Source organism: Melospiza melodia, chromosome 4 (assembly GCF_035770615.1).
Source record: "Melospiza melodia melodia isolate bMelMel2 chromosome 4, bMelMel2.pri, whole genome shotgun sequence".
NCBI classification, from domain to species: Eukaryota; Metazoa; Chordata; class Aves; order Passeriformes; family Passerellidae; genus Melospiza; species Melospiza melodia.
The window spans coordinates 95,848,309-95,870,658 of record NC_086197.1 but is presented as its reverse complement, the minus strand read 5'-3'; the positions used below and the strand labels follow the sequence as shown (position 1 = coordinate 95,870,658).

General features: G+C 39.3%; 1 protein-coding gene across 2 annotated transcripts in view; it reads right to left on the bottom strand.

Moving 5' to 3' along the window:
- Positions 1 to 22,350, bottom strand: part of PIK3C2G (phosphatidylinositol-4-phosphate 3-kinase catalytic subunit type 2 gamma) — a 190,691-nt gene that overhangs the window by 36,974 nt on the left and 131,367 nt on the right. For both annotated transcript variants that reach the window (XM_063155658.1, XM_063155659.1), the window contains 5 exons: positions 18,370 to 18,526; positions 14,122 to 14,231; positions 6,253 to 6,445; positions 5,556 to 5,677; positions 450 to 558 (listed from right to left, as the gene is read on the bottom strand). In XM_063155658.1, the coding sequence (XP_063011728.1) occupies positions 450 to 558; positions 5,556 to 5,677; positions 6,253 to 6,445; positions 14,122 to 14,231; positions 18,370 to 18,526 (691 nt within the window). The remainder of the gene's footprint in view (positions 1 to 449; positions 559 to 5,555; positions 5,678 to 6,252; positions 6,446 to 14,121; positions 14,232 to 18,369; positions 18,527 to 22,350) is intronic.

Genomic DNA, 22,350 nt, shown 5'->3' with positions numbered 1-22,350 from the left:
TTTGCAAAACTTCCTTCTACCTGTTAAATACATTTTGAAAAGGGTATTTCTGGGCTGAAAGAATGGAATTTTTCATTTAACAACTGTCAAAATCAGACTTTTCAATATTTCAAAGCTTACTTCTTTTTTTAGACGTTACATTTCTCAGAACCTACTCCTTACTGTCAAAAATTCAGTGAATCACTACTTTTCGATGGCAGCAAAGGAAGCAAAGTTTTTTTTTCTGAAAAATGCCCTGCCAGGTCTAATAAACTATTTCGCAGTCCTACTTGTCTTTGTCTTAAGTTTTGATGAATGCTGCAATGGCTCCATCCCAAAATGCATCATTAGAAGATGTGTCAATTATGTATATTTCTTTTTTCAAAACAGGCAATGGAAAATTTCCTGAATCTTTTGGAAAATACTACTAGAAATCATGTGCAAATAAAAGAAATACTGGAAATGCTCACATTAGCCACTTTCCTGGAGCCACTTAATAGCTGCTTCAGATAGAGGTTCAAATCCTTCACTCTCTTGTGTTCAAGATCCGTAAAAGGTAAATGCCATGAGTGGGGAAACCTGCAAAAGAAGAATATTTATGAGCAGAACTCTTGCACTGTATTTGCTGAAAATATTTCCAGCTGTACTTAAGAGAAGAAAGCCAAGATTTCCTAAGAGATTTTGCAGGTAAGGGAAGAAATGCTTACAGGGTCATATTACAGCGATTCACTTTCTTCTAATAATTTGCTGCTAAATTGTCTCATACTGAAGCACTTTTTCTCTCTAAATAATTAATTTAAAAGTAAGTAAATAAATAAACAAATCCGACAATGCACTTTGCATTTTATGGTCTCTAAATAGCTCTGAATAAGTGGCCCTTTATGATCCCAAGAAAACATTGCCTTTTTGCACAACAGATCTCTGATCTGAGCCCAGAGTTGACATATCCTTACCACAGAACATTGAGCACCAAAGCCTTACAGCAACAATGTGACATTTGATGAATATATCATTGCTTGCATTTTTTACCTCAGCTATTTAGAGTGTAGATAAGGTTTTCAGAGTAGGCCCCTGATCCCATATCTAATTTCAGGTACTAGCATAATAAAAATAATCTATGAAAACAAACGATCATCACACTAACAAAATCAATCCCAGCAAAAAACAATAACAATAAAAATAGCAAAAGTAATGTTCTTGCTGAATTTTTATTAAGATGAATTTAATTTTGGGTTAGTAAATAAATTACACATGCATAGAATAGCCTTGTGTCAATTTTCAAATACTTTGGTGGTTGAAAATGTCAAAACCTCCCATTTTTTATTTGAATCATCTTTGCATTTTAGAGACAATGCATATTGGATCAGTCAAAAGGTTAGAGTTTTAACAACACACATAATCAATTTGTATTAACCTTGCCCTGACAAAGGGTATTTATCTCCCAGGCTGAAGGAGCATCAGAAAAGCTATCTGTGTTAAATTGCACATAATGGGCTTGATGATACAGATTGCTAATAGCAGGATTCATAATTAACATTATGCTTTATGTCCTCTAATGTATGAGGCAGAGAAAGGTAGAAGTTTTCACCTGATTGTATTTCATGTCCCACCACCACCACTGTAAATAGTCAAGGATGTCTTTTTTACAAACCTCTTTTTTTTCTGCTGATGCCTTCTGAAGGCTGCCCTAGAACAGAGGCTGGACAGTGTTACAGAACAAAGCAGGGATTTATCCAAAGGATCTCCTCCATGGATGCACCTTGGGCAGCACCAGAGCCCAGCCAGGGCTGCACCCAAGATGAACCAAAACGGCCCCAAAATGCACGGCCGGGCACGGGCTCTGTCCCTGGGATCAGTTCTGCTCCATTTGCACCTTGCAGTTCATTGTCCCATTCCAGCTTTAGCCCAGGCAGTCCCACCCTGCTTGTTTTTCTCTCTCCAGCCCACGGGGTTTGTGCTCCTGGGCTGAGATTTGGGTCATTTGTCCTTGGTGCCCAGCTGGAGCAGGAATTGTTTTGTCTTCCTGCTCTGTGCTCAGAGCTCACCATCCCCTCATGTGAAGCTCAGACCACACACTGAAGCAGCAAAATTTCCATTTGCTGAAAAATATAAAAGCTAAACCTGAGGCATCACTGCTATGAGCATTTTTCTATCCAATAGATCTCAACAGCTGTCTGAAGGGTTCAGACAAAGGGTCTGTCTGGTTTGTGATACACTTGGCCAGCCTTTAGGAAGGCAGCTGCAAAATCCTGTAGGGAAGAACTCAGCTCTGGTGTGACTTAGTCTGGGATTAAACCAGAGAGGGAGTAGGATGACATCAGTATGCTTCATGTATGGATGAACTTCTGCTGGTCCCTGCCCTTGGCACTGGAGGACCAGGGTTTACTTGGGGGCTGCACAGATGGGCAGGAAGAGGAGACTCTTCCCTCACAAAATCACAGTGGCAGGACACACAATGAGGAGGGAAAAGTGACACGACCCTGGCTCATGACACATGTGAACAGCACAGATAAAAATAGAGCCCAGGTCATCTGGCACACAGAGGCTTCTTTCAAGGGCTGGGAGAGGAGAACAGTTTGGAAGCAGCTTAAAATGAACCAGTCTGTGTAACACAGAGAGAGGCTCTGGCTGGAAAGTGCAGACCCTCAGAAGATGCACCCAGAGCACAGTGGCCAAACAGAGGACAGAGAAAGTGCAGACTGACGGCCCCAGTGCCTGCTGGAGTGAAGGACAATGTGAACCTTGTGGTGGCACTGAACTCTTCTTTTAAAGTTCTTCGTGCCTTTGTTGGATCACGGCTGAGCTGTCAGTGGCCTTGCCCTTGAGGGTGCCCTTGTGTTAGAAAACGTGAATTTCCCAACCTGATACGTGGCATTTCTTGTTTCATTTTTTTAAGTTTTTCTAAGCCTTCTGATATTTACATTTTTGTAATGGAGTTCTCATGCACTTTTAGGTAAATAATTATTACTTTTGCATTCTTTTCTGGAGGAGGAGAAATTTGATAAACTGTTAGTTTTACCAGTGTCATTGGAGAGATGGCAATTTCATCCTCCCATCCAGGGTCTCTTTATGAATTCTATATATATTGAGGTCAAGAAATTTCTCTTCTTTTTACTTTGGAAGTTCCAGCATACATATTTTTTGTATTATAGTATATTTCATTATAATTTCAGTCATTATATTTCGTGTCCTATTGCAACAGGCATCTATTTGAAATAGATCAGAAAAATATAAACTTGCACCATGTGCAAATGTTCTACACAGAACATTGCATTTCCTACTTGTCTGAACAGTGTTCTCTGTATCAGTTATGTCACCTATAGGTTTTGTTGGGTGAAAAGGTTGTTGGCACTTCACAAAAAATAATTAAACACGATTAATACCCTCTCAGAAATCAAAAGAGAAGGATGGTGCTAGAGTGCAAGGGCAGCTGTGTTTCTAACTTTTAAACGTGGGCTGGATGAATACCTGTCAATAGCAGAATTTCAGAGTCTGGGAACTCTGAGCTTTTGCCATTTGCTTCTTACAATACACTCAGTATTTAGCACTTGTATGAAGCACTCTCATATTTCATTGTTTTCTCCTAATGAGACATGAATATGTACAATTCCATAGAATCATTACAAAGCAGAAACCAAGTCCTTTCTGTTAGCAGTTCCAATTATTCTAGCAATATTAAACATTTAAATTTTTCAATCAGACACTTTTAAACTGATTTTGTGATTACATTGTGGAACAAGGCTTTTTCCTTCCTTTGAAGCATCTGGCATCAGCCAGAGCTGGAGCTTTGTAGCACACAGGCAGACTAATGGTCTGATATGGAATGGCAGTTTCAGTAATAACTTCCTGTAAAGAAATAATTAGGTTTTTATTATTAGAATAAAATCTGGGATACATGAAAAATCTCCAATTAATGAAGTTCTGTTAAAACACAACACAAAATTGCAACATTAAAAAACATGCCTATCAAAAAACATCATAAAATGAATTGTTTAAATACAATCTTGTGGAAAGATCCTGCAGTGACAGGATACTGCTGGGACTGAATTATGGCAATAAAGCACTGGAGCTCCTAGAGACAGCCTCAGTATATGCAGATTTACCCTCAGTGAGTTCTGAAGTGCTCTTTAGCTGTGAAAATGTTGCAAAGGATTTTATCAGAGGTAGATTTATCTGAGAAATTACTAATAATATTTTTGAAATTCACTACAGGGTTTCTGAGGTTTATGTGTTTCTGAAGAGAAATGTATTTTCTTTTCAAAGGGCTCTTCTCACCACAGAAAAAATTCATAAACAGGTCCTTGTTAAATATTTTATTTTACAACCCAATAGTTATCCTGCAATACCTCCAAATCAAAACCATGATTCAAACAATTTTTTTTCAGTATTTGTTTAGTGAAATTTCAATTCTCACCAGCTGCCACAGACCAGTTCATGTGAGAAAGCCATAATGAATCAAATTGGAGTCAATAAAATCCCCTCAGGCAGGAGACAGATTCTGTAGAATTAACTAGCCTTAAGCCATCTTTTCAGCATGCTTCTCATGAGCTCAGGGGAATATCAGCTTTGGATCTGAAATTTGTGGACTTTAAGTTCTAACCATGTTGTTTGTGGTTATTTACTTCATGTCAAATCCAAAGACCTTTCTCTTTTTCAAGCCTATCACTTAAATCTCAGCTTGGTTTAAGTAAGCTGCTGGTATTTTAGGGCAGATTTATGGTTTTTTGTAGATTGAGATTGAAGAAGGGCTTGTACCAGGTGAGTCAGAAAGATTCTCTAAGAGAGGACTATGTACACACTGGTGTATGCAGCACAAGGTATATGATATATGTAGAAGAAAGCACTTGTATTTCTAAAGCCATGGGCAATCACATAAGACAAAGCTGGTTTCTGTAAGATAGAAATAAACCATGAGACTCACTACCCCAGGAAACTGTAAAGAAATAGCATTCAGAAAATGAAAAGCAGGAAAGGACATGCACATGGATAGAAAGTAATATTCAGAATTATTGCAACTAACGACTGCAGATTTTTCAAAGGATGTTAAACTGAATTATGTGAGGCACAAAGTACTGGGCTAGGGAGCAGGACAGTACATAAAATTATTGTGTATTTCTCAGCTGGGGGAATGTGCACCATGTTGTAAAAATGTTCATCATGGTGCTAGAGTCAGAGGTTTCTGTTCTGACCCACTGCGAACATCCCTACATTACTTTAACATGAGGATCTTGCCATGAGTTTTGATAAACATCATGAAGAAAGTAAAAAATTATTAAAGGTGCCTTTAATTAAGTTGACACCATTTACCCTTTAATTTAATGAGAAGTTTTTTCAGGCCCAAGCTGTTCCCCTTTTCTCCTCCCATTAAAAATATGAACAATAACATATAAAACTTAGACTGCCACAATGGCCTGTGATTCAGTTCCTTCTGGGGCTGAATAGGAGGCTTGATAGAATATGTCACTCAGCCTTTGTGTTTCTAAAAATACATCTGCTGTGAATATTCTCACAGATTTATCTGAGCACAGAAGAGAGAACCCCTTAACAGCAGAATAACATTGACTATTATGCCTTACTCTGGGAGGGCATGAGATGGGAATTGCATCTGGAGATGGCTGTGAAGTGTTGAGAACTGGTGGAATGATTTTTCCACGAAGGTGACCACGTTGCAGGTCTGCACCACCTGGATGAGATATATCTGTGTTGGGGGAAAAAAGAGAGACAGAGCAGAGAAATTATCAAAGAGAGAAATTAAAAAAAAAAAAAGTAGAAGAAAATATATAGGATGATTTCAACAAAGAAAAACCTTCCTTTAATGTAGTGCCAAGTGCCAGAGAATTCAGTTTGTAATTCATAGTCCTTGTTCCACAGGAAGAGAAACTTGCCTGGGTAGCATACAACTCAAACACTGAAAGATCACTGCAGTGTGTGAAAACTAATAGTGCACCATTAAAGCAACATATAACAGCCTCCAATTTCTATTAGGCTTCCTAATTTTGTGCCATGCTTTCCTTCTGGATGCTTTAATTAGCCCTTGATTTATTTTTCACTATAGGGAATGAACTGCTCTCCTTAATGGCTCCCTGCAAATATCTGTATGCCTGGCGCTTTTGCTCTCTGGTAGCTCACTGCTTATGGCACCACTATTCATCCCATGATGCTTTTAATGGAGCACAAGCACATCTCTATAAAGGAGGAGGGAGACTGCACGAGTTCTTAAAAGTGTCATTAAAGATCAGGTAAATGAGGGCAAGAAAAGAGGATAATACCTACAGGGTCTGGCCTTCTGCTGAATCCGAGAATGGTGGCCCGTGAGAGTGACCTCTCTGTGTCCAGCACCATCCACTCCTGGGGGACACTCTCTGGAGCTGGAGGCTTTGCAGAGCTCCCCACTGACATCTGCACCAGCGTGTGGATCAAGTTGTTGAGTTTAACAGGAAAGCACTCCAAACTTTCCTTTATTTTCCTGAAGAACGAACAAACAGAAGAGGTGCTATTCATGCTTTTATTGTTGTTTCCACTCTTTGACCCTTCTTTTTATGGATCCAAGTCCTAAAACTCCCAAATTCTAAAGCCTACTTCACATATCCACAAGTAACTGCTATTTGCACTGCAGCACATCCAGCCCCTGAGCTCTACTGCTTAAAGGAGTGTTCTTACCACAACCTGCCTCAAGGCTTAGCTTGGAGCAGCCATTCCTCAGGAGCTGGACTTCCTTCAGACATCAAAACATTTCCATGCGTGCTCTGAGGAGTCCCAGGGCTGAACAGCACGTGCTCATTTTGCTTCCAGGAGAGGAGGCACTAGTTTTGATTGTATTTATTTTTGGCTACACTAACCTCACATGGGCTTACACGTGTTTGAGCAAGGCTCTTGGATTCAATTTGTGATTTAGCTGAGCATGATGTGTTGCTAAATCCTCTACCTAGCTCTTAAAAGCTCTATCCCTGTGGAACTGCTTAAGATGAATTTAAAAAAAAAGGAGAAATTTTCTCCTGGTATCTCACTCCATCTCATCCCTGTGCAAGGGGAGCCAGAACACTGTTTTGATTGCCTTCAGTTTTGAGATCTTTCATCAGAAAAGACACAATAGATGAAAAAAACCCCCTAGATAAACATGAAGATATATACTGCAAATGTGAGAGTGAACTCAGTGACTTGAGAAATAACACTCCAAGATAATCACAGGTCTTTGAAGAGTGAGATGCAGTACTCTTTAGAAAACACTTGCTCTCTTCAATTCAATTGCTAATTGAATTTTAAGACCTATTAACTTCTGATGGTAATTTTTTTTTGTCTCCCTGCTTATTGCTACAGCTCTCTGAAGATATCCATATATCTATTCTGATTTTATAGAAAAACAACCCAATAATTTGAAATTATATGGCAGCAAACCTTCTACCAATTGTCAGGGGGTTGCTGTGTTTCCTTTTTTCCCCTTTTCTTTTTTTCTCCCAGTTTTGGATTATATCTAACAAGGTTACAAGGGCTGACAACATCCTTAACCACCTTCATCATGCCTTGTCCAAAGCTGAGCAAATGCTCCACCTGTCATTTCACATTAGATTTTTATTCATGGGTTTCTGTGAGAGGGTTGGAATGTGTAGTGCAATCATTTGAAATCAAGTCCATTCATTGCATTATCCTAATTTCCATGATCTCAGATGCTCTGGCTAAAGTCTGCAGCTTCACAGATGAAACCAAACCAGAAAGAATAAGGAATATTCTACCCTACCTACAGGCATCTCCCCAGCTCACCCCACTGCTCACCCCACTGAAATTCAGATTTTATTCAAAATTTATCATACACTAATTAGGGATAGTAAACTGAGGAAAGATGTATATGCTCCTCTTAATGTAATACAAGGAAAGGTACCTCAGAATTGATTTGGTTAATTACCTTAATTATTAATTACATTCTTCAGAAACAGACACAAGCTATTTAATAAATTAAACAAATTAACACACTGAGTAAAACAAGAAAACAAATCTCATTTCAAAATATTAGTACAGAATCAATTCAGTGATGATTACCAGGCTGCATCAGGGGTGAACTCTTCCTTTTTAACTCCTATGTGTTTAATTTAATGTGTAGCTTAAACACTTCCTAAATCACTGAGACATTGGGTTATAGAGTCTGTAACTGGCCATATTATGGCACAGCAGTTAGGGAATTTGCCACATTAGTATAAGAGGCACGATAACTTTGCAGCTAAACACACTGCATTTTAATTTACATAAAACAGGCCTCAGCTTGTAAATTACTACTAATTCAGACATCATCACTACATATCAGACTACCACTATTCCTTCCATGGGGCCATTAAGCTTCTAAAATACTTTTAAAACCCAGATTGCTAATCACATCCTTTAGATCTAAAACAGAGCCTTGTGTTGTCAGTGCTGCAGATTTTCCCTGTGAGTTATTTAAAATTATTATATCTAAAATCAAATAAGAACAGAAGTATGAGTTGCTTTCTCCCCCTCTCTGTTTTGCCTGCATGCAGTCCTCTTTGCCAGGATAGAAAACATTAAGCAAACCTTATTACATGTAATCAACAAAGAACTCAAGGCCTCTTTGCTATTCTGTCTCCCCAGCAAGGTGGAACAACTCTGCTTGTGGCTCTCTGCACTTTCTTTCAAGGGCAAATTGGGTTGAGGAAACCCTTTTTCCCAAAAGCTGGTTCTTAACTAAATATAGGAGCAATGGGGTATATCAAACCTGTGTGTCTTACCTTTTTGAGATTTTGCAGTTTATTTTTGGCCTGGATCAGTTCAGTGACCCGGTTTATCACACTGTGGTACCCAATTCCCCTTTCTGCTGGCATTTTTAGAGTTCATCCTGAGGACCAGTGGTGGACGTTTCTCCTTGAACTCTCCCAGATCCCCATACACCTCCTTTTCTCTAGCCACATTAAGCTTAGCAATAGTTGAAAGCACTACGGTCATGGGTATTTCTCTTTAAAAATCCTCCTCTTGCTCCCTGGCCATTACCACCTTTGCCTGTGCCCAAAGCTCTGCCTTCACATAGGTGACAAAAGTTTCTTATTTATTTGAGAGCTCCCAGGCTGCATAGAAAACTAGTGCCTGATGGTCTAGAGACAGCTAAACTAAGTGAACAGTATAAAGAGTATTAAAAGCCCAGGTTAATCAGAAGCAAACTGGAAACTGTCATTAACTAGAGTAATATTAGCAGTGAATCCAAATATTGCCAACACAGTTTTCAGAGAGAAAAATGCTATTTTCCACATGACAATAACTGTTTACCATGCAGATTGGTTTCTGACCTACTTCTCAGAAAAGAAAGTTAAATATCTGGGATTATTGGAAAGTAATGACTTTCTGCTTTCCACCTGCTGAATTGCCTATGAATTTCAGATTTGGCTTCTTTCTTTCTACAGAGCTGTCAAATTACAGTATCAGGTAAAACATGAACAGACTGCCTGGCTGCTTGTGTAAAAGGAGATGGATTAAAAGTTTGGCTGATGTTTTCACAAGTGCCTAGTGGTAGTTTGCCACTTTTGTTTTAGGAAGCAGACATTCCTTATGGGACCTATGGGTATTCTGAGGGCTGGTGCTCAGATTTTTCAGGACACATCAGCCTTTATACACAGCACATACAACCATTATTACTGCCTGGTTATTAAGATTTTAGCCTTGGTGGATATTTCTTTATCTTTCGTGATGATATCCTGGTTCTCATTTCCATCTAGGCCTGAAAATCATTTAGAGTATAATGAACAAAATTTATTCTCATTGGATTCTCAGATGTTAATGGAGAGTGTTCCATTTATATTCCACATTTCCATCCATGAATCTACCAAGCTCCATTCCAAAACAAGTTGAATAACAGGCCCCCATATTAATAGACTTGCTCAGAATATTCCAGACCTTTTATAATACAAATCCCTCAAAAACCATAAATTCAAGTAGGAAGTCTGCCTCCTGTTCCTTTGGGGCACATACACCACCAATCTTTATAAACTACTTGGACATCACTGAAATAAAGTTTAGTGTTGTAGTTTTGTCCATTCCCTTTCAGATGCCACCAATTTCCACTGTGATTCACGTTTTTGGGAAATTTCTTGCTGAAATACCCTCAGCCACCTGAGAAACAGAGTTGACTGATCAGTTTGAGATTAGAAAAATGTTTTGAAAGGAGTTACTGTGGATTGTCCAGTTTGAAGCTCCTGGCATTTGTGGTTTGGAGTGGATGTGCTTGACCTGAGCAGAGACAGGTACCTAAAGAATGAGTCCATAAATAAATATAGTCCATAACTAAACAAAGCAGCTGACCCAAGCAGCACCCCCTCCATCAGGCTGCTGAAGATATGCACTGTGCTCCCCTGGTAATTGTCAGATCCACCCTGCATCTCTTATTCATGGGTTTCTGTGAGTGGGTTAGATTGCACACTGCAATCAATTGAAATCAACTCCATTCATTGCATTAGGCTAACTTTATGCTCTTAAAACCAATTTTAAATACACATCCCTGTGCAGGCACATTAAAAATTTCAGGCAGCCTGCCCCACCACGCTGACATTTGAAGACATCTGCAGAAAACCAAAGAGGAAATTTATATCCAGAGGTAAGATGGGTTTCCAGCTTCTGATAAAACTGTGCTGTCAGGGGAAGAGGAAAGGAGGGAGGGGTAAGGATCAAATTGAGTTTCAAGGATCAAACTGAGTTCAGGGCAGATGCTGGAGAGACAAGGATGTTTCATTTGGCAGTAGGTGCACAGGACTGCCAAGGAAACACAGAAACTCTTGTTTAACTCTCAATTGGTGCATTGTTTATCCCCAAGTGAGGCTGTGACCTTGCAGAGGGCTGTGGGGCTGAACGCTGCTGCTCATCAGCTCCCAACAGGGGACTGACCCCATGTGGGAAGGGCTGCACACAAGTGACACCACAGACTGCTGCACATGACTCAAATCAAGAATGAGAGCAAAGGAATTCAGTAAAACACAGAATGCTTTAGGAGCCTGGAAGGGGTCAGTATGTTAGAGTCCAAACCCTGACACAATTGCTCTGCTGGCCAAAGAGGTGATGGCAAAGAACAAATCAACATCATTCTGCCAGGAGCTTTTGTGACATCATTCATCATTTCATGCTGTTCCTAAACAGCACTAGGGCCAGTGTCAGTGTTATTGCTAAACCAAACTCAGAGAATTGCTAAGAGCAGCCCATTTCTACAGAAATACAGAGGAACGCTGTTCTCCTGTTTCCACCAGCAGAAAATTGGGATTTTCTGTGGACATGTTATAGGATTGAATCTGAAAGATTACAATAACTACCTTGTACTTAGAACAAGAAACACCTTTCTGTTGGCAACGTTTAACATTTCAATTCTCCTTGTCTAGAAAACAGCTTGTAAAAAACAATGAAGTGTTTTTGGAAGCAATTATAGAGAAAAAGGAGCTACAAATTGCAAGGGATTTGAGAACCACTAGAAGTTGTGCTAATAATCAGAACTTCTAATTTCCTTGTCTTTCTAAGGGCAGTTTGGAACATATATGCTGGAATAAGCCAGAGATTGACCATGAAAAGAATGCAACTGGATTTTTTATCCTATCAATATTTTGTATAAGAAGGATATAAGAAATAAAGATGATGCAGCTAACAAAAATCTCAATACATTTATATTCCTAAAGCCAGGTTGGAATGTGTTTTTTACAGAGGGGCAGTCTCTGCATGGATCAGGGTATCAGGCAATCCCAAAGTCTTTATGTTGAAAAAAATGGATAAAATTTCCAGAAGTTAAAATCCTGCTAGACATGAGGCCTGATATTATCCCCATGTTCAAACATGTTGGAATGTTAATACATTTTCTGAATTAACAGAAATAATATTCTAATGAATAGAAATTAGAATAAAGAAGAAAAGAAAGAGAAATGAGATCCATGGAAATTCATGAACTCATGTAAAGGGATTTTCTTGCAAATGAGCATATATAATAGAAACAAATCCTAAGAATATTAATGAATAAAATATGCACTCTAGCAATATCTGTCTTTTCTATGTGATGCAATGATGGACAATAACAAAGCTTCAGCATTTTGAAGGAAATTGGAACAACAGCTCTGGAGTTCAGAAAATGTGTATTAGGAGAAAATGCAGTTTCAAATAAGGACAGAGCCCACAGCACAGCTAATTTGTTGGAATTGAGTGGAATTTCCCTAATTTCCTTAACACCATCCCTAACAAGATATCTAAGGGGATGAAGGACATTCTGACCTCTGAGTCCTACCTACAGTCTCTGTGAGGTGAACAGGATTTCCTAAGCCTAGCATAAACCTCTACCAGGCATCAAAGCACACCAACTCTTCCAAAATCCATATTCTTTTTTCTAAATGTCAGTATTGAATTGTATTTGCTTCGAGGCTCAGTTTCACACTATATGTATAGGTCCGGTCCAGACTTGTTCCTTTCTGAAATTGTTCTGAAAATGCTCTTTTTTCGTGTCACTTTATGGCCTTACCCCACATGCTTTGGCTGAGGAAGACTGCAGGTGAATTCCCACCCTGATGTCCATAACCCTCAAAAGAAAGAGTGTGGAGATCCAGCTCTGCCCTGAACCAAATCTTCATCCTGACTCTTCCTTAAGCAAGGCTGCAGTGATGCCAACCCTTAACCGACCCAGCTGGAAGCTGATCCTTTCCACCATCAGCTCTGAGCTCTGCATGCCACTGATGCAATTTTCACTCTGAAAACTCAGATTTTCCTGCTTGTTTTGTATATCCCAGCCCTTTTTCACTAACTAAACAAACTGGGTATTTTACCCATGAGAGACAGACACACCCACCTGAACTAGTTGACAGAATCAAGACTTCTACAGTTTAATTAGAAACTGCATGTTTCCTATTTGAAGTGGAAATTTAAGTCTGTAATTTGGGAATATGTGAAATTTTAAAGGAAAGGATAAGGTAGGAGTTGATGGTAAATGTGAGGCTGTAATTAAATTTTAAAATATAACAATCTTGCTAAGGGGCAGGAGTGAAAGCATATGAAAAAAACAAGTGCTACAGGAAAAGGAACTTAGTGCTATGCTGTGTGTAAAGTCATGGAACAATAGTTTTGTTTGACAAGTTTTAATATATATTTTTTTTCTCAAAGAATTGTCACCCTTATGGTCTCTAGGTCTCTGTCCCAGCCTTCTCCAAACTTGCTGCCTTGGTTTCCTCAGATTACAGCAGATTCTAGTGCATGAAAAGCAGACATATAAACAACACACCTAATTTCCCAAAACATTCATCAGGTCAGAGGAGTCTGGTTGCTTTCCACATGCAGAGGGTGCCCAGGGAGCACGAGTTCATAGTCCTTGGGAAATGATGGTGCTGCTCAGGGCAGACCCTGACAGGGAGACTTTACCTCACAATGTGCCCAGAACTGCAGTGAATTTCCAGTTCCAGAGAGGTCTGCACTCACTCCACCTACAGCATCCTCACAGCTGGAATCATTTGTGATGCAGAGCTGAAAGATCAGGACTGAGGGTCTTAGACTGACTTTATGCACAGCAGCTGCAGCTCCTCCTCATTAATCCCCAGCTATTATCATGAAAAGGTGAGAGGTTTCATTATCATAACACAAGTGAAGCTTTAAATATATCTACATTCACACACAAGGCTTTTCTGTGATTGATCTGTTCAAATCAATTGATCTGATTGAAAGCAAGAACCAGCAGTGTTTTGCAGCTGGAGAACCTGTGGCTAGCAACATCTCTGATGGAGCACAGAAGGTCAAAAGAGGAAGAGAAAAAGGAGCAAAATGCAGAAATTGAAGGTTCTCACTCACACTATTAACAGGTTGAACCCCCTTAAGCAGTCTAAATCCATTTGTATGTAGCTGCTGCATTTAAAAACAGAGAAAACACTTGATATAAATCAGGATGGTTTCACCATGAAAGACTAAGAAATCTCCAGGCACTGAGTGACTTGTTACAAGTGTACCACAAACGCACAACTGTTTCTTCCAGAAATTTGAGGAAATTGGTTACAACCCGCGTAAGGAATGACTTTTAAAAAGTAAACACATGAAGACAAATTATCCTTTAGTGTAATTTCCCTGATTAAGCTTTTTAACATAGGAGAAACATTGCTCCATGCCTGAAGAAGACAAGGTTTCTGGGAAATATTCTGGTTTTACCTTGTAAAGTAGCTTGTAGCCTGGAGATCTGAGTCCTGAGGACGGAGGTTATCATACACATATTGCACATCCTGGATGCTCTTCAGCTCAGGCAATCCTGCATGCAGCATCTAAATGGAAAGTAATATTGGATCATTAGTCCACTGTTCTATTGAAAAGAAATTTAAATGAAACAGGCCTGAGAGAAGGAAGATTTTATACCAAAACAGTCTTGTAAAACAGTTTTGCTGACCTGAAAAGTGGTTCTGATGCTAGAGCAATGCCTGGAATAATGAAGTGAATATACTGCATTGTAAACCTCCACACTGAGGCACCTGGAGGAGGCATGGGTCAGAATCAATGATCCATTGGAGTTATTTATTTTCTTTTCTGACACCATAACATCAAGGTGTGCATGGCTAAGCCTCCTTCAGATCCTTCTAATGGAAATAAAGGGAAGGTGACCAAATTCAGCCACCTGAACAATAGTAAGCAGATTTCTGTGGTTGTCTTAGCCCTAATTCAATTTAGCACAACATCACCCTCTCATTTGTAACTCCTGGTTCCACCAGCACTGCTCAGGCTCCTCCTGCAAAGGGATCACAGATTCACTCCCTTTACAGTCAGAGCACTGATGCCTCAGTTTTCAGCTTTTATATTTTTCAGATTCTGTGCTGCTTTAGTGCGCAGTTCTGAATTTCACATGAGGGGATGGTGAGGTCTGTGCACAGAGCAGGGAGACAAAACAATTCCTGCTCCAGCTGGGCACCAAGGACAAATGAGCCAAATCTCAGCCCAGGAGCACAAACCCCGTGGGCTGGAGAGAGAAAAACAAGCAGGGTGGGACTGCCTGGGCTAAAGCTGGGATGGGACAATGAACTGCAAGGTGCAAATGGAGCAGAACTGATCCCAGGGAGAGACTCCGTGACCAGCCGTGCATTTTGGGGCCAGTTTAGGTTGTGCTGCCCAAGGTAGATCTCTTTGAGGCCTCTTAATAAATCCCTGCTTTATTCTTTAGCTCTGTCTGGTCTCTGTTCTAGGTCAGCCTTCCCAAGGCATCAGGAGGAGAAGGGTTTCTTCAGACACTGATTCATGGCAGGAGCCCTGAGTGGGCAGTGAGAGCTGCCCTCTGGAGCAGGTATTCTCCAAGGATGAGGGACAGAGCTGTTCTAGTTAGTCAGTCAGATTAGATTCAAAAACCAAATAATATCAATATTCCCTTTGAAAAGGAAAAACTTGAGGAGATTAGACAGCTCAATGTGTCCAATTGCCCATGCAGCTCTCTCCAGGCATTTACAAATGTCAACAACAATAAAATCTACTCTCTTCAAAACCTACTGATTTTTCTCTGCAATCACAGTAAGTTGGGAGTGATTTTTTTTTTTTTTTGTTTGTGTAATGCAGAAAAATATCACTCCTTCAGATTGCACAGATGGAAATGTATCTGAATTTGCAGTCTCTGTGTCTTTTCCATTGATATTTATGTCTAGCTCAGACAGAAAGACCCACTGAGTTTTTCAAGTAATAGCAAAGAAAAAAGGAAACACTGACTTTATTTTAAGGTTATTCCTTCAAACATTCTCAACATCTGTACATTTTCTTTTTGGCATTATGAGGAAAATCTTCCTCAGCCCATTCCAAGCTACCACTGGACAGTGAGATTGCTGTCTTCACAGAGTTTTGACTGGCAAGGAGCAGAGAGACAGAAAGCTCAATGAGGTGAATTTAAGTGGATTGACAGCCAGGACAATAACAATATTCAGCACTGAAGGACACACAGTGCTATTTATCAATATACCTTCAACCCATTTATAAAAGATGAGAACAACTTTTGCCCCCTTTGGATTAATAAAAAAAAAAGTTGTTGCATACTGTTGCAAATTAAGCTCCTCGCCCTTCACCAGGAAAGGGAGTGATAAAGTCTCTTATAATAACTTTCTATATATATAAAAAATATTTTTACTAATGGAATTTGCATTTCTTTAAAGCAGTCAGAAGGTGTCTGTGTCCTGTCATCACCCTCTTAATAGTAGTTCACATCAAATCTTTAATGAGAGCAAAGCTGATGAACTACAGGCACTTACACAGCTGAACTCTGCCAGAAGACTCTTGGGTCTCCCACAGATGTTTCTGCTTTTGAAAGTGATGGAAACTTCATGGATTATTTCTTACTCCCAGTAGCAAATGTCAGTACAGCTTTAGAAACATGCTGCTCACCACCAAGAAATAACATTAATTCCCAAACTGGGCCAAAAACTCCTCAATTTTTTCATAATCACGTTTGCTCTAAACCACTAATTGTCACTGATCACCCAGGGTACAATTTACTATTCTGTGAATATTCTGTAAATTCAGTGTAATATTCTGTGATATACTATTCTTTATTATTTATTTTAAATTTTTTTTAACTATGTTTTACAAATAGCATCTGGGAAAAGAGAATGTGGGAGTAGAATGAAAGATTAATGATGCAGGTTTCCAAACAGGGAGAGAAATCTGAAACTTTCACTGATACAAAGAAGCAGTGACTAGTTTATCTTATCCCTCCATGATGACATCTGAAATTCTGTGTAGAAATGAATTTTAAGTGGAACTTCACAGTCAATTGTTTTTTTTTCTACAAATGACCAATGGAAATGAATCATTCTATTTTTTACAATTTCTGACCAACACCCCACTTCAAGTGCAGAAACAGGCTTACCTTTCCAAATATTACTGGCAAAATTGAGGTGCTCCCAAACTGTTCTTGTTTGTTTGACTCCTTTTGCAATGAAGAGCTCGTGGATGGGGTGTGAGTGTGCTGCCAGTCATTTTTTAATTATGAAGTGCAACACAACTGACTGAGCTGCAGCCCACTGACAAATATTTAATACACATCTGGATGCTGATTCTGAGCTCAGCTCTGTTACTTCTGCTACAAGACCAGCAGAAACAAAAGAGGCAGCATGTCCTAAATAGAGACAAACCTGAGCTTTGGCCAGACAGAGAGAGTTATTTCAGAGTTGCTGCTTGGAGCATTTTCCTAACAGGCTCTCTGTTATCCCAGGGTAATCTGACATCATCATCTCTGCCTCTTGCAGAAAGAGGGACAAAGAGATGGGGCTTTATTTGCCCACACAGTTTTAGGCAGCCTGTTCAGAAATCCTGCAGGGATTACTGCTGTGGATGAGAACAGGCTGATCCTGAGCTTTCCAGAGGTTCTTGAACTTGGACAGCATCTCCTACAACCCCACCCTGCACTGCTTCCAGAGGAAAGTTGTGCTTTATGATGGGAATGCAGATTTGTTGCACCTTTGTGGCTACTAAGCAGCAAGTTCTGGAGATCTGAAGCAATCCTTCCTGCTCCATTTTAGGGGATCCCTCCAAGAATCCCTGCATCAGAATCCATGGACAAGATGGAAGAAGCAAGGGGAGAGATTCCTTCAGTTTCTGTCTCCCACCCCCATTGCACAAGTTGGAGATGATAAAGTGGTGTTTACAGAGAAACTTTTTGGCCGTACCCCAATCCCAGCAGCTCTGTTTATAAGGCCATTTTATGCACACACCACTCCCTTAGGTTGTGAGGCCCTGCACATAAATTCTGGATTGATATCTTAGCCAAGCATCTTAGCAAATATTAGTTGATGTCATATTCTCGTTGTAGCCATGAAGAGGAAAATCATTAACCTTTCCCACACAAGTAAATAGAGGCATAAATCAGATATGGAACTTGCCACAGCACATGAATCAGTAGGAATACTTACTGATAAAAACTCATTTAAAAATCTATACAAAAGAGTTTTAAAACCTGTGTCAATATGGGCACTACTCTTTCTTTCCTGTGTTTGCCATCCTAGGGAGGGACTGTGGATATGGTCAACCTCCCCACTGTAAAGGCATCACTAAGTACTGTCAGACCCCCCCCCATGAAATATTTAGCTTACTTTGTCTTGTAAACATGAACAGGGATGGTAAATGAAGACCTAGGAAAAGAGCTGAGTGAAATTCCTGAATGCAAAACTTTTACCCAGCTTTCTTTGCAGTTTTCTGGTATTTTGTAAAAAACAATGGGAAAAGCACCAAGCTTTTATATAACAATGGAAAAAGCACCAAGCAGCTTAGCTTTCTTTTCCCAGAAATTATTAAAGTGAACACCTTCTTTGCACAGGAAGAGCAGCACCTAGGCACCTGATACCTCTTCAAATCAAATCTACTGGAGGCAGCAGAGATTTGGTTAAAGGGAAGAGAACCCCAGAAATGGATTTTTGGTTTCATCCTCGAGCTCCTTACCATCTCCAGCAGGTTCAGGAGCAGCTGGCTGTGTTTCCTGACTATGTTATAAGCTCGACAACAAAGCTCCACAAACTCCTGGAAACGCTGTGGGTTTTTGCCCCCCTCTGTTATGAAATACTCCATCTCTGATGTGAAGATGAAGGGAGCTCTGTCCCTGAAAAAGAGAACAATTACCTGAGAAATTTCACCCAAAACAGCTAATCATGCAAGACAGTTAATACTTGTAACTCATTATTCACATTTCTGTTTTTCACTATTACCTTCCTCATTATTTCATCTCTCCCTTTCTCAGGGTGGAAATCTCTATTGCTCTTAGTGGGACAGAGATAAATTTGACAGCAAGAGCTTCTGACTGAGAAATCCAACAACTGAACAAGTGTTTTCTTCTAGCTCTTTGCTTTTCTTTTTAAACCCTCATTGCTTTAATTTCTTCACTCCATCCTGAAAGTGAATCTGGAAATGAGTTCTCTCTTGGTATTGAAATATTTAAAAGCTGTTCTCAAAGAGGGTGGGTTATAAATATCAACTCCCTACTAGGCAAGAAGGGAATTTAAGAAAAAAACCCCTACACCTCCACAATCCAACAAGAAGAAAACCCCAAGGTATGATGCTATCATTAAATATGCACCATTCTGAAGAGATATTTCTGACTCAGGTTCAAAGGGAATATAAATACATTGTCTTTTTTTCCTTACAGTTACTCCAAGTTCACTCTTGGGTAAATAAGGAATCTGACAACGTGGCTTGCCTTTTTTGTTATCACCAGCATACTTTGTGGCTATGTCATGCTATTGCAGAAGAAAACAGACTAGCCAGGCTTCTCCTAACAATCCTATCATTCAATAGTTCCAGAAAGGCCTGATAAACTCCATCCTCACACAGAAAAATCTACTGCAGTGATTTAATCATCCCCACTGAGTACACAGAGCCATGTAAACACATCAGAGGGCTCTATTCCAAGGCAATATACAGTGTGCTAACCCTTAATTCAAAATAAATTTAAATAAACTCAGTGTTCTTGCTAAGTTCAAATGCAGAAATAAATTTCAGGATGTCTATTTCTTGCTAAAACCTCAAACATGGGCTGAGTCAACCCTTTGCTTCCTGATGCACTCATAAATGAGACAGATGAGCCTTCCTGGGAGTTTTCCTCATCTTCCCATAAAAGTGGCTGCCTTACTTTGCTGTAGAAACAAAAACAAGTTGTCAGGAGATTATAGGCTACAGCTGGAAGTTTAAGTCACAACAAATGCTCAGGTGGCCTTCCCACTTTATGTTTGGAAAGGCTTCCATGGCAGCCAACAGTGAATCCACATCTCCCATGGTTGTCTTTCACCCCCAAGCAGTGCAGGCCACTAGGGTGGTTTTAAAAATAAATTATATTATTCAATTCAGCAAAGTAATACTGGGAATGATGAAAGTCGACAATTAAAATTCTTACCCTCCTCATTTTTCTGTGTGATGCAAGATGTGAGTTCACATTTGGAGAGTTATGTTAAAGTGTGACTGTTACACAGCTTCTGTTTAGTTTTGTACTGTAGATCTCAAAGAACGGCAAAATGTGTCTGCTACTGATTTCTGAGAGTTCAGGTTTGCCCAGAACCTTCTTTCACTCACTCACTCACTCACTCACTCACTCACTCACTCACTCACTCACTCACTCACTCACTCACTCACTCACTCACTCACTCACCTTTTATCTTATTCTTTATCAGTAGTATTTAAATATATTTAATAATATGTATTAATACATTGATATTAATACATTGACATAACAATATAGAATATAAATATATTAAATAATAAATCTTATTAAAGTAGAAATTAAGTGTTAAATAAATTGATACAATTAGAATAATGAAATTCAATTTGTTGAAGCACATAGGAAAGAGAGAGAGATATAGAAAATTATCTATGTTAACACCTTGATGTATATGTGGATAGAAGGCCAATCTAAATCCTGATTTGAAAGCATTTTAGCATCTTGAAAAGGTCTAAACCCTAAATATGTTCTTGGGCAAAAATATTCCAACTCAAAAACTACCACCATAGATATGCTGCATTGTGGTCAAAATTCACATTTGATTTCTGATGTCCAACTGCATTGAGACACAATGACACCAGGAAAACACAGCCCTTTCTGAGCTAGTCCAAGTCTCCCACACTGAGCTACTTGGGCTGAAAATAGATACTGCAATCAGGAATTACTTTCCTGGAAGAAATACAGTGTTTAACATTGCTGGGTTGGGCTGTGGGCCAACGTCCCCATCATGGAACGACTGCAACATTAATCATTTGTCCTACTGTTGTTGCTAAAGCATCGGTGTGAATACATGACTGATATTTTAATATTTGCATTATTTATAAATCAATTTTAGTTGTGGAATGACTGAAATCAGTTTTATAAGGTTCTTAAATTTCTCAGTAGCTTTTAAAAATCTTTAAATTTCTCAGTATCTGTTTTAGAACATATTCAGTTCTGGGGCATTAGGCCAGTCCTCTCTTGTCAACATGAAATAAATGATGTAGGAATTAGATTTCTCCTGTTCTGTTTAAGGTATTTTACTATCAGAGCCTCTCCCAAAAGGTAAACCATGCAAAATCCTGGATTTTGAAGCTCCAGAAAATAAGCTGGCTGTTCACAAAGGGAACACTTTGCAATGTAAATTAAAAAAAAAAAAAATAGAACATGGGAAAACTTAGAATATGGGAAACAAGAATCACTAGAAGGAAAACACAGCCATTTCTCACAACAGCATTATAAAATAAGGTTTCAGTGGGAAGAGACACTCCCTGAACAGAACATAAAGGATTCTGGAAAACCAATTGTGAGGATGAATGTCTGTGCACAGATGTAAAATGTTCCTTGCTGTTTTCACCAACTCCATTGGATAATAATAAACCAGAAGGGAAAATTCTCCAGCAAAATCACAAACAGCCAAGTCCAGTCACTGTCCATCATGAAGGGAAAAATTACATCAGTTAATAGAGGCTGTTTCAGCCTCCAGAAGGAGAAAAGCAATGAGTGCCCTGTTTGCAGGTACCAAACCCTGTGCAGATGAACCTCACCCTAGTGCAGTTCTGAATTTCTGTATTTAAATCAGGACACATTTAACAGGCAGACTGCCAAGATCACATTCTATTCTGGCTTTTATTGAGAATATAAGCAGTGTATCCAAAGGCCTGGGAACAACAGCCTTCACCTGGACCTCTAAATATCACAGAGCTTACTCACATGGACTTATCTAGGAGCTACAAACATTAAATACTTCTTACCCAAAAGCACCCTCAAGACCACAGCTGAGGCCTACAACACTTTGCATGTTTGATGATCTATGACTGTGAAACAGCCAATGGGACAAGGCCCTCCTGGCCTAAAATCTGCATTGATACAACTTGCTGCCTCCATCAAACTGAAGAAATGCCTGGCATCAGTTTAAAAAAAAACTGCTGTGATGAAGTACTTCCAAGTAAAAGCCTTTCACCATATCTCTGTAGATCAAAAGCCTATTTTTTCTTATTTATGGTGTGCTAAAGAAATATGGAATTGAAGCATTGCTGAAAGACCTCCATGCGTAATTAAAATGTCTGGTACCATTATTTTCAGAAAAGAAAAGCCTTACTGAGAGAACTGGTATGGCTTGAGATTGACCAAAGATGTACAGCCAATAAAGCCCCCAAAATCATTAAAGGTACCTTATCACATCTTGCCTACTCTTTTCTTTCCTTTTTTCTTTTCTCCCTCACTACAGCCCTAGATGAGATTAATGAACCCTTTGGTTTTAGAGTAGAAATCAGTCAAAAAGGCAATACTCCTGTTTATGACAGAGTCTGATTGCAGTCCTGCACTTTAAAGACTTTACTATGGCTGTGACAGAAGAGTTTACTCAAGCCATTCAGTGAGAAACAAGGCTACTTCATGGGGGGGGTTATTCTTTTTTGCTTTTTTTTGTTGGTTTTTTTTTTGCTTTTAGAGAT